Here is a 12,594-nt window from a genome sequence, read left to right on the forward strand (position 1 = left end):
GGCTATAGATATTTTGCCTGGTGCCCAGGGCCCTTCCATGTCTTGGTTAGTGATAAAGGTCATGGTTTGTTGTGTTTTGTTTTTGATTGTGTATTTGTTTTTTTTTTTCTTTTCTTTTTGTCTTTTTATTTTTTGGACTGTACCTGGGGCATGCAGAAGTTCCCAGGCCAGGGATTGAACCCATAGCACAGCAGAGATCAGAACACTTTTGTAACAAGCTAGCCACCATAGAACACTGGCTATGTTTTTCTGAATATAAATACTGCACAGATTCTAGTTATACACTCTCAAGAGCTGCATAACTTTTGTTTCAATTTGCCGTTGTTTTTTTTTTTTTTTCTTCCATTTACAAGGCCTTACATAACAGGCACAAATGCATATGTGCACAAGAGAGAACTTGCATTGACTTCAGGGATGAAATGGATTTATTTATTTATGTGATTTTTTTATTAAAAAGATTCCATTGGAATGGGATCTCATTTGCTGATCTCATTTTTTTTTCTCTCTTTGGGTTACTGTTCAAGTACGGAGCTCATATTTTATATTAACTGGGCTAATTTCATAGAGAAGTAAACCCTGACTGAAGGTGATGCTCAGATTGCTAGGAGACTAGAGTCTTGTGATGTCACAGCTACTCAGGCTGGCAACCATTGTGATGGATTGGATAGTTTATCTGTGTAGGCTTACCAAAGCAGCATTTAAAACTGCAGAGTTCAAAAGCCATGCAGGTGAGAAAAGTAGCTGAAGAGAAATTTATCTGAGATGGCACATGCTCCTTCAGAAATTCAAGGTGTGTCTCCTAAAGATGAATCAACTGGTTCAGAATCCTCCATTACATCTCCATGGTGTGATAACTCAATCACTGGGGACTTGGACTTGAGGTCTCAGATTGAAGAAAAAGCTTTCCAGGCTTTGTCTGAGGGCTCCCTGATGAAAGAGCCATGCCACACATTGTGTGCCTCTGAACCAGATGGAGATAATGATTTTCCTCCTCTGCCCTTTCCCAGAAAACTTTGGGAAATTGTTGAAAGTGATCGATTTAAGTCCATTTGGTGGGATGAAAATGGAACCTCGATCGTGATTAATGAAGAACGCTTCAAGAAAGAAGTTCTGGAGAGAAAGGCTCCCTTCAGAATTTTTGAAACTGAGAGTATGAAAAGCTTAGTTCGACAGCTTAACCTTTATGGATTTACTAAATTGCGAAGGAATTTTCAAAGACCTGCCTCACTAGCCAACATTCTGGCAGAAGATAATGAAGTCTCTGCTTGGAACAAGGTATTATGAAATGTCCAGTTACTATTTACAGAGGGACATCTGCAAATATGTTCATACATATAGGGTCATAGTAGACCTTGAAAGTGGGATGAAGTACTGCTATGCTTTTAAGTTGAAGGCCACTTGGTCATAAAATATTTGGGGTGAGAGAGAAATTTCCTAGCCACCTGAAGCCTTCTCGATGAACCTCACCCAATACAAGCCCCTGAACCTCATACTGTTACTGTAAATGCACCAGGCATTTTTATTTAAGGACCATAATTGCCTGTTCCCACTACATAAATTTTTGAAAATGTTAGTAATAGATGAGTATTATTTCCTCACATTAACTCTGTGTGATGAAACAAGTCAGATTTGTATGGATTCTTTGTCCTCGTATCTTTGTTTAAAAGGTCACTAAATACCTTTCTCTTTTGGTTTTAGCTGCAGTTCTACCATAATCCAAATTTTAAACGAGGCTGTCCCCATCTGTTGGTGAGGATGAAAAGAAGAGTCAGGGTGAAAAATGCTTCTCCAGTGTCGGCTTCTGTACTTCAAGGTTGCAGCAAGAAGCGCTCTAGAACAGGGGGTGATGTGGATAACCATAATTCTGATGTGGCTGCAGAAACTCGTGGAGAAGATGCATTTTCAGCCTCTACAAACCTAAATGTGCCTTTAATAAGATGGCGTTCCATGAGCCAGAGAATTTCTAATACAACTACCCCAACTAGAAGTGGTCTTTCTTCTCCATCATCACCATCATTCAGGCCACCAGGACAAATTGCCATGGCTCAACATGCTATTTTTAGTCAGTTGACCACGTTTCACATGCACTCACAAAGCAGCTACTCTCCAGCAAGTGGCCACATCGTGAATTTCATTACAACTACCACTTCCATTTCTCAGTACCGCTGTATTTCTTACTTCCCAAGTGGTTATTTTGGACTGAGGGTGGAGCCTTCTCCTTTGCCAACCAGATACCAGAATATATCACCAACTGAGTGCCCTGTGTCTAACCCGCAACCAGCAGCCCATCCATGGTTCCCAATGCCAATGGCCACTGACACATCTGCTGCCTCGCTTTCAAGGCCAAATCCTCAGTCCTCTTCCGTATCTGAACATCACCCTAATTACCACTGACCTATCAAAGGACTATAGGTTATGCAGGAGAGTGAAGATTAAATTTTATGCTGCCAAATTCACCAAATTCCTGCAGTTCTGTTATTTCAGCAATAAACTTATATGTTCATTTTCATAGTTTCATCTTCTTTTTTTTCTTATTCACCTGGATCTCTTTTTTTTAATTTTTCCAATTCTTTCTTTTCTTTTTCTTTTTTTTATTATTTTCCCACTCTACAGCAAGTGGGTCAGGTTATCCTTACATGTATATATTACAATTACATTTTTTTATTTTGGACACAGTTAAGATTAAAGAGATGCTGCATTTCTTTTTCTAAAATGATTTTTCCATCATAGCTGGTTTACTGTGTTCGATCACTTTCATACTGTGCCGCAAAGTGGCCCAGTCACACACCCACCCACCCAAGACACACACCCACACACATACATATACTTTGTTTCACATTATGCTGCATCAAAAGTGACTAGAGATAGTTCCCATTGCTATACAGCATGACCTCATTGCATACCCGCTCCACATGCAATAGTTTGCATTTTCAACCCCCGAATCCCAGTCCATCACAATCGTGCACCCTCCCCCTTGGCAACCAAAACCCTGTTGTCCAAATCCATGGGTGTCTTTCCTGTGGAAAGTTTCAGTTGTGCCATATGTCACATTCCACACATAAGTGATGTCATATTGTGCTTGCCTTCCTCCTTCTGGCTTACTTCACTTAGTAGGAGAGTCTCCAGTTCCAGCCGTGTTGCTGCAAATGGCATTATTCTGTTCTTTTCTTATGGCTGAGTGGTGTTGCATTGTGTATATATACAACATCCCTTAATCCATTCTTTCCAACGGTCATTTAAGTTATTTCCATGTCTTTTCTCTTGTGAATAGTGCTGCATTGGACATACATGCGCACATAAAGTTTTCATGGAAATTTTTTTTCCCCAGGTGTATGCCCAAGAGTGGGATTGCTGCGTGACATGCTAGTTCTATATTTAGTTTTCTGAAGTGTTTCCATAGCGGTTGTAACAATTTACATTCGTCCCACAGTGTAAGAGAGTTTTCTTTTCTCCATACCCTCTCTAGCCTTTTCTCATGTGTGGACTTGTTAATGTCGGCCATTCTGTCCAGTGTGAAGTGATACCTCATAGTAGTGTAGATTTGCATTTCTCTAATAAACAGTGATGTTGAGAATTTCTTTATGTGCTTGTTGGCCCTCTGTATATTCTCTTTGGAGAAATGTCTATGCAGGTCTCTTTCCCATGGTTCCAGTGAGTAATTGGCTGTTTTGTTGTTGAGGTGTATAGGTTGGTTGTAGATTTTAGAGATTGAGCCCTTATTAGTTGCATCATCTGAAATAATTGTCTCCCATTGCAGGTTGTCCTTTTGTCATTTTAACTGTTTCCAATGGCAGATTATTTTGCCGTTTTTTAATATTTGAAATGTTTGATAATTAGAGAGGAGCATTTGACATGTCCCCTAGCTGTAACTGTTTCAAAAAGGAAAATGGAACTAAGGAAATAGAGAATAGCTGCCAAGAGATTTCTGAAATAGTCCAAGTTGTATTGAATTGGGGTCTCAATTATGATGGTGTGGAAAAAGGGGCAAATAAAAGTCAATTTGGAAAGGGAAAATACATAGTATTTACGTAGTGTTTTCTCAGCTGCATTATAGTCTATCTGTTACTTCAAATGGAACTTGGATATTAGTTGACACGATTGTCTTCATTGCAAAGAAAAAATAAATCAATAAATTCCATTGAGTTCCCATGATGGCAAAGAGGTTAACACACCTAACTAGTGTCCATGAGGAAGCAGCTTCACCCTCTGCCCTCGCTCTGTGGTTTAAAGCCCCAGAGTTGCCCTGAGCTGTGATGTAAGTTAAAGATGTGGCTCAGTCCCAGCATTGCTACGGCAATGTAAGGCAGCAGACAGAGCTCTGCTTTGACCCTGACTGGGATTGCCCATATGCCACAGGGGTGACCCTCTAAAGAAAAAAAAAAAAAAGGTATACAATTACTTAAAAAGTACATTTCACACTCCAAACGATAACATATTTTAGCTTATTCAGGAACCATGACCATAATTTACACCATAAGTGCAACAACAATATCCACATGACATCATCAGAGATTGCATCACTGTCATCACAGGGTGGCATTTTATCAGTGAAATATCAACAAAAAAAAAGTAGTAGAAAAAAAATGTGGGTGTCATTTTCTCTAAAATCCTCAAACTGTTCTAGGTTATTTTTGCCTTTATTTCCACCCCTTTATATGTCCCGATTCACACATAGAGGTTGCTTTCTTGTTTTACACAAAGACAGGCTTAAATACAAATGCCGGCCTTTAACACCAAACCTCAGCCAGGTGAACAGGTCCCTTGAAGATATAGAATCTGTTTGACTTAGCAGCTTCTTATGTTTCTCTTTTACTGTCTTTCTGGAGTACATTCAGAAGAATTATTTTCAAAACAAGAGTCACCTCAGAGCCATCCTTGGAGTAGAAAGGACCCCACTTTGTCTTAAAAAGCAAGGTGCCATTGTTGCAGAGGGGAAAAGGAGGAGGGGCAGATGCCAAAGGAATCTCCCTGCTCACCCGTGCACAGGCTTTCAGAGGGCAGGGTGCACCTGGTGCAGGCCACAGGTGGCAAGAAGCCACTTGCTTGTGCTACAGCAGCCTGGACACTTCTTGTGCTGGCTATAGGTGTCCAGATCCTTCTGGTGGGGGCTAAGGGCATCAAGTGGGTAAGTGAGATGTGGTGCCTCCTGAGCGATCTACAGGCAGTGGGGACAACCCAATGCAGTCATCTCAGAAACCACAGGTAGTCAAGGCCTGCCACCGGTAGGGGTGTGTGATCAGGTCCAATCTCTGACCACAGTCACCTCAGAGGTCAGAAGTCAGAGCGGGCACTACAACTGAGCACCACCCAGTATTGCTGTCAACACCCTGGCCATATAACCGCCCTGCAACTGTCAGTGCCAAATGCTCTGACAGTTGCACGGAAGAAGCACCCAGAAGGTTGAACACTGCCCTTTGCCAAGACCCTGTAACTAGGAGCAGTGTTGCACCACCTCCTGTGTGGGCTAAGAGGGACAGGCTGCTTCTTATAAGGGTCCTCAGTTGGGGGGGCAAACCACCAGAGGTGTGCATGGCCTGCTACCACTAGGGGTCCAGGAACAGGCACCCCTTTTGGCCCTAATCACCTCAGAGGGCACCTCAGAAGAGGTCATTGTGACCAAACATTACCTGTTTCTGCTCCAATTTCTCTGGGAACTCACAAACCATGCCACTGCCACTGCAACTGCCACTACCAAATGCTCTGGGCACCTCATGATTCTGCAAAAAGCTCATTATCACGCCCAAGGCCTTGAAACAAGGAGTAGCCTGTGCCACCTTCCTGCATGTACTTGCTGCTGCTAAGACCCCAGCAAGAAGGCACTATCAGCCCTACCCACTGCCTCCCTCTCCCTGGAAATACACTCTGCACCCTCAGGATAATCGCCTGCTCACTCCCAAGATTGAGCCAGCAAGAATGCAATCCTCCATGCCCCAAATAAATGGTAACACCCCACAAAATACAAAGGGTTGCTCTTGCCTAGAAGTAACCCTCCAAGACTAGAGTTTGGCTTCCCCAAACTCACAGAAAAAGAAAATCATAGACACAGTGAAGAAGCCCAGGAACAATTCCCACGTAAGGTACAGGAGATTTCATGTGAAGCAGAAACAATGCAACAGACCTCTGTAGGCCAAAAGACCCTGAGTTCAAAAGGGGTAGAGTGAATATATACTGAAGGAATGAAGGCTGAATACCAGGGACTTATGAGCACATTACAAACAGTCATGTCAATTACTTTCGAGAGGAATGAGGAAATTTAGGGGAAAATAGGGAAAAATTAGAAAAGTCTTTTGCAGATAGCCAAACTGGGCTAAAGGCACTGAAGGGCAGAGTGAAGAGTGCAGAGGAATGAATTAGTGACATGGAAGATAGCATAATGGAAATCACCCAATCAGGACAGCAGGCAGAAAACCACATGAAAACACATGAAAGCAACATAAGAGATCTATGGGGTAGCATAACAGGGGTCCATCTATGCATAATAGCAATTCAAGAAGCAGAAGAAAAAGAAAAGTGGATTGGAAATATATTGGAAGAAATTATGTCTCAAAATTTTCCCAAACTAAAGGAAACAGGTATCAAAATACAGTAATCACAGAAGGCACAAAACAGGCTGAACACAAATATGCCCACACCTAGACCTACCATAATGAAAATGGCCAAAGATAAAGAGAGGATTCTAAAGGCAGCAAGAGAAATACAACGCATTAACTATAAGAGAACCCGCAAATCACCTAATTCCTCTAGAGAAACACTACAGGCCTGAAGAAATTGGCAAGCTATATACAAAGTTCCAAAAGGAAAAACTCTGAAGCCTAGAATACTCTTCCCAGCAAGACTATCATTTATTTATTTATTCATTTATGTATGTTTTATTTATTTATTGAGTATCATTTGAACTGGAAAGGGAAACAGAGAATTTCTCCAACAAACAAAAGCTAAACGAGTACACCAATACTAAACCCATTCTAAAAAAATACAGAAACGGCTAAAAGAAGAAGAAGAAGAAGGAGAAGAAGAAGAAGAAGGAGAAAAAATAAGACAGAACATATACAGATTGGAAAGCAGTCACTTAAATCAGCCAGCATACATCACCAAAACAAACAAACAAACAAACAAAAATCTACTCGAAAAGTGATGAGAAACACAAGGAACACCAAAAGGACAAACTCGAAGATCTCAAAGAAGAAATTCAAAAGCATAGAGTGTAGGTAAGGAAGTATGAAAATATAGACACCTATTTTTAAATATCGTGTTGCAGCCTATATGACTACCAGGCTAAAGCAAGCAGATGTAGGAAGTGGTTAACCTACTTGAAGAACAGGGAAACCACAAATCAAACCAAACATTACATTCATGAAAACTAAAACGAAATGTATCCATGCATAAAATAAATGGAAATCATCAAAAAAAAAAAGAGAAAAAAAAAAAAAAACAAGGTAATAGAACGAATCAACTGAAAAGCAAGGTTTAACATGGGAATAAGTAACATGTTTCTCAATAATTACCTTAAGCGTCAAGGGACTGAATACTCTGATCAATAGACACAGAGCAGCAGATTGGATCAAAAAGCAAAAACATACAACCTGCTGTCTGCAAGAGACTCCCTTTAGAGCAAAGAACACGTATAGACTGAATGTGAGAGAATGGGACATCATATTTCAATGGTCAAGACAGGAAAGCAGGAGTTGTGATACGCATAGTAGAAAAAATAGACATTGAAACAAACAAAGGCCATAGAGAAAGATAAAGAAGGACACAATTTCAGAGAGCCCAGATGGTGAGAGAGTAGGGGGATTTGTTCACCTCTCCCACAGATGCAACAAAAAATACACATCTACATGTAAAATGACTCACACAGAACAGCAACTGAACGCTGGCAGAAGAACTGAAACCTCCAAAAATGGGAAGAATCTCTTGACACAACTGCATAAGGCAACAGAAAAGAGGAGAGAGAGAGAAGGGGCATCAGGACTGGACTCCTGAGAGGGAATGGTGAAAGAGAAAGGGAACCCAAACCCTGGAAACTCACCGAACCTGCGGAAAGATCAGCTGAGTCCAAGGGATCTCCAAGATGCCACGAAAAGTGTATCAGCAGGTCAGAGGACTGAGAGGCAGTGTGAGAGCCACACAGACCATCAAAACTGCTGGCACAGGTCACAAAGACTGAGACGCTTTGGTGGGGACTGGGTGCCAAGCCCTAGGCTTTGGAGGTGAGTCCCTGGGAGCAGGCTGGGATTGGTGGTGTGGAGACAGCATAAGAGATGAGGAAGTGGTGCCCCAGGGGTGAAGGGTTGCAAAGTGCTAAGGGCTGGGGACTGGAAAGCCACAAGAGAGGGAACCCAGGAGAAGGTCTGGGCCTGCAGGAGAGACATTACACCATTGTTGGGGAGGGGAGAGCAGGATGTGTGGGCCACCAGAGAATACTCCTTGCTCCACAGCATTTTCACTTGCACAACAGCTAGTAGAGCACAGACGGCATTCCCAGCACATCCCCCTCTTCCACCACGGGCATGCCCGGGGAGAAGCCACATTCCTTCTGCAGTGGACTGGGCCCACTACCCATGGGAAGGCAACCACCTCCTTGGTGTTCCACCCACAGGAAGTGCCCCACTGCCCTGGTGCACCCCAGCAACCTCCTCCCCAAATCAGGAAGTTCACCACCACAGCAGTAGGAACAGGTCAGCACTGCCCACCCTTTGGAACGGCTCTGCTGACACAGCATGAGAAAGCCAGCACCGCCACCCTCGGGAAGCCCCCTACTGCTGTTGACCACTAGGGCAAGACCCTCCCAGCCATGGGGAGTGAACGTCCTCCACGGCATGCACCGGCCAGCCCTCCCCACCCTTGGGAAGCCCTCCACTGCTGGAGAGAACCACAGGCAGCTGCCGCTGGCTTCAGGAAGGGCACCAACAATGGGACGTACACCACACTAGGAGAGACATTGCACCATTGTTGGGAGTAGTGCATTTCCACCATGACAGGCACTGGCCAGCCCTGCATGCCCTCAGGAAGCCCTCCAATCTTGTGGCACAACCCATCAAACCCTACCTGGCTTCAAGAAGTGCACTGACAAGGCAGAACACTCTGGCCAACCCCACCCAGCCTACAGAAACTCCCCACCAGAGCAGCACAACCCAGCCACACTGACTGCCCACAGGAAGCACCTAGCAACGGTGGTGGGACCCGGCCAGCCATGCATGCCCTCAGGAAGAGCCCAACCACCACCATGTGCCCTGGCTGTGCCAAACTACACTTTGGCTTCCCAAAATTCACACAAAAAGGAAAACACAAGCAAGATGAAGAAGCTCAGCAAACATTCCCAGTTTATGCAACAGGAGAATTCACCTAAAACCTTCAACACTCAAACAGTCTGACAGACTTTGAGTTCAAAATGCAGAGTGAAAATACTAAAGAGATTCAGAAAAGATAAGCACTGTAACACAGACTCCCTCAGAAAAGAAATAGAAAACATAAGGAGTAGCCAAGAAAATCTAGAGAATTCATTTGCAGACCAACAATGTGAGCTAAGGGCAGTAAGGGCTGGAAGGAATAATGCAGGGGAACGTATCAGTGATGTGGAAGATAGAAGAAAGCAAATCACCCAAACAGGACAGCAGACAGAAAACCAAATGAAAAAACCCTGAAAGCAATATAAGAGACCTATGGGATAACATAAAGTGGGCCAATCTGTGCATAGTAGGAATTCCAGAAGGAGAAGAACAACAAGAGGGGGTTGAAAATATAGTTCAAAAAATTACCCCTGGAAGCTTTCCAAATCTAAAGGATTCTGACTTCAAGATACAAGAAGCACAGAAGGCCCCAACAACTTGAACCCAAATAGAACCACTGCAAGACATATAATAACAATGGCAAAAATTAAAGATAAAGAGAGGATTCTAAAGGCAGAGAGAGAAAAGCAAAATGTCAATTAAAAGGGAAGCCCCAAAAGGCTATCAGCTGATTTCTTCACAGAAACTCTACAGGCCAGGAGGGAATGGCAAGAGATATTTAAAGGACTGAAAGGAAAAAAAAAATGCAACGTGGAATACTCTATCCAGCAAGAATACCATTTAAAATAGAAGGGGAAGGAGGGAGGACAGATGGCGGAGGAGTAGGGGGACACGCTCACCCTCTCCCACAAACACAACAAAAGAAGCGCATCTACAGAATAAATTTCTCACACAGAACAGCAACCAATCGCTGGCAGAGGAACCTATACTCCAATAAAGGCAAGAAGTTCGTGATATTACTGGGCAGAACGGGAGAAAATCAGAGAGTGAGAGAAGGTGAATCTGAGCAGGATGGGCACTCCCGAAAGGGAACTACGGAGGAGAAAGGGTTCCTGCACCCTGGAAAGTCACCTACCGGGGGAAAGATCAAACAAACCGGAGAAATCTCCAGATGCAGGGAAGAGTGTAGCAGGAAGTTGGAGTACGGAAAAGCCGATCAAGAACCCAATGGACCATCTGAACTATGGGCACAGTTACCAAAACTTGAGATGCCTGGGTGGGGGCTGGGCACCGAGTCCTCAACCCCGGAGGTTAGTCCCCATGCTGGGGGGGCAGGGCGGAGCGGAACCTGCTTGGGAGGTCTAGAAACCATTTGATGGGGCAGAGACTGCCTGGGAGACTAGAAAACAAAACTGTTGCAGAGGAAGGGAACAATACTCTAGGGACAGGGAAGTGGAAAGCCACATCAGAGGGAACCTGGGAGAAGAGCCTGGCCTGCACCCCTGCTAGGGAGGGGAGAGAAGAAGGGATGGTTCCCCATAGAATACCCACCATGCCACAGCAAGCTTACAGGCCCGCTAGCTAGCAGAAAGCTGTGCTTCCCAGTGCATCCCCTCCCCCGACCCCCAACACCCCCATGCTCTCGCCTAACCTGGGGCTGCCTGCCATGCAGGGGTGCTGGCCTCAACAATTGCCTGAAGCCTACAACCACAGGGGCTGTCCCTGCACAGGCCTGCTTGCCCTTTGGAGGGGCTACACTTCCACAGAGAAGCACCAAACACCACCAGCCCCCGAGAAAAAGCCTGCAGCCCAGAAAACCTAGAACAAGAATAGCCAGGCTGTGAATAGATCTGTCTAATTCTCAGATGGTTTTTCTGAGTCGGGCTACCCTGGGGAGGAGCCTCTTGGGTCTCCAACGGCTCTGCTACCCGCCCAAGCCCCAAGGGGGTGCTGAGACATAGTGGACCAGCAGCAAAGGACTGCCAGCTTCAGGCAGGACACCCTGCAGCCTAGAAAAGCTGCAACAAGCCTGGCAGAGTTGGGAAAATATCTCAGACGGTTTTTTTGAGTTGGGCTGCCCTGGGGAGGAGCTTCTTGGGTTTCCAGTGGCCCTGCTACCCGACAAAGCCTCGAGGGGGTGCCCCACTCCTGCAGAATAGATGCTCAGCACCACCCCCTGGAAGAGGCCCTGCAGCCCAGAAAAGCTGCAACAAGCTCAGCCAGATTGTGAAAAGATCCACCTACATTCTCAGGCTGTCCTTCTGAGTTGGGCTGCCCTAGGCGAGAGTCTCTTAGGTTCTCAGTGACCCAGATAGCTGCTCCAGCCCCCAGGAGGTGCTGCACTCCTGAGGAACAGCTGCCCAACACCGCCAACCCCCTGCAAGAACCCCACAGCCTCAAAACACCAGAGCAAGCTCTGCATGACCAAGTGAAATCTGCTACCATCCTGGTGTGGATCTCCCAGTCCTGTCTGCCCTCAGGAAGCCCTCCTTTGCTTCAAAGAAACACTGTTAGCCTCATTAACACTCCAGAAAAGCCCCACTGCCTCAGAAAAGATTGACCAACAACGCCAGCCCTCAGAAAATATTCCACGGCAGTGACAAGGCAAACACTGCCCGATTACGGAGAATACAACTCCTTCAGGAGAAAGAAAACAACAAGCAAGATGAAGAAGCTGAGAAACCACCCCCAGTCAAACCAACAGGAGAACTCACCTAAAACAGTCAGCAATGAAACAGATCTCTGCAGTCTGACAGACCTGGAGTTCAAAAGAGAAATACTGAAAATACTGAAGGAATTAAGAGAAGATAGGAACAGTAATGCAGATACCATCAGAAAGGAACTAGAAAATATAAGGAGGAGCCAAGAAAAACTAGAACATTCATTTGCAGTGATGCAAACTGAACTAAGGGCAGTAAAAACCAGAAGGAATAATGCAGAAGAACGAATCAGTGATATGGAAGATAGAATAATGGAAATCACTCCATCCATTCAACAGACAGAAAACCGAATCAAAAAACTGGAAAGCAATATAAGAGATCTATGGGATAATATAAAGCGGGCCAATCTACGCATAATAGGAATTCCAGAAGGAGTAGAAAAAGATAAGGGGATGGAAAATATATTTGAAGAAATTATCGCTGGAAACTTCCTAAATCTAAAGGATTCTGGATTCAAGATACAAGAAGCACAGAGGCCCCAAACAAACTGAACCCAAACAGACCCACACCAAGACACATCATAATAAATATGGCAAAAGTTAGTGATAAAGAGAGGCTCCTAAAGGCAGCAAGAGAAAAACAGAATGTTACCTACAAGGGAACCCCCATAAGAATATCAGCTGATTTCTCTACAGAAACACTAC

At 44.4% G+C, this 12,594-nt stretch overlaps 1 protein-coding gene across 1 annotated transcript; it reads left to right on the forward strand.

Moving 5' to 3' along the window:
- Nucleotides 763-2,394, forward strand: LOC110257895 (heat shock transcription factor, Y-linked-like). Its single transcript, XM_021080894.1, has 2 exons — nt 763-1,275; nt 1,699-2,394. Exons 1-2 carry the CDS (start codon nt 763-765, stop codon nt 2,392-2,394), a joined length of 1,209 nt encoding a protein of 402 aa, XP_020936553.1.

The sequence above is a fragment of the Sus scrofa genome, chromosome Y (assembly GCF_000003025.6).
Source record: "Sus scrofa isolate TJ Tabasco breed Duroc chromosome Y, Sscrofa11.1, whole genome shotgun sequence".
In the NCBI taxonomy this organism is placed as follows: Eukaryota; Metazoa; Chordata; class Mammalia; order Artiodactyla; family Suidae; genus Sus; species Sus scrofa.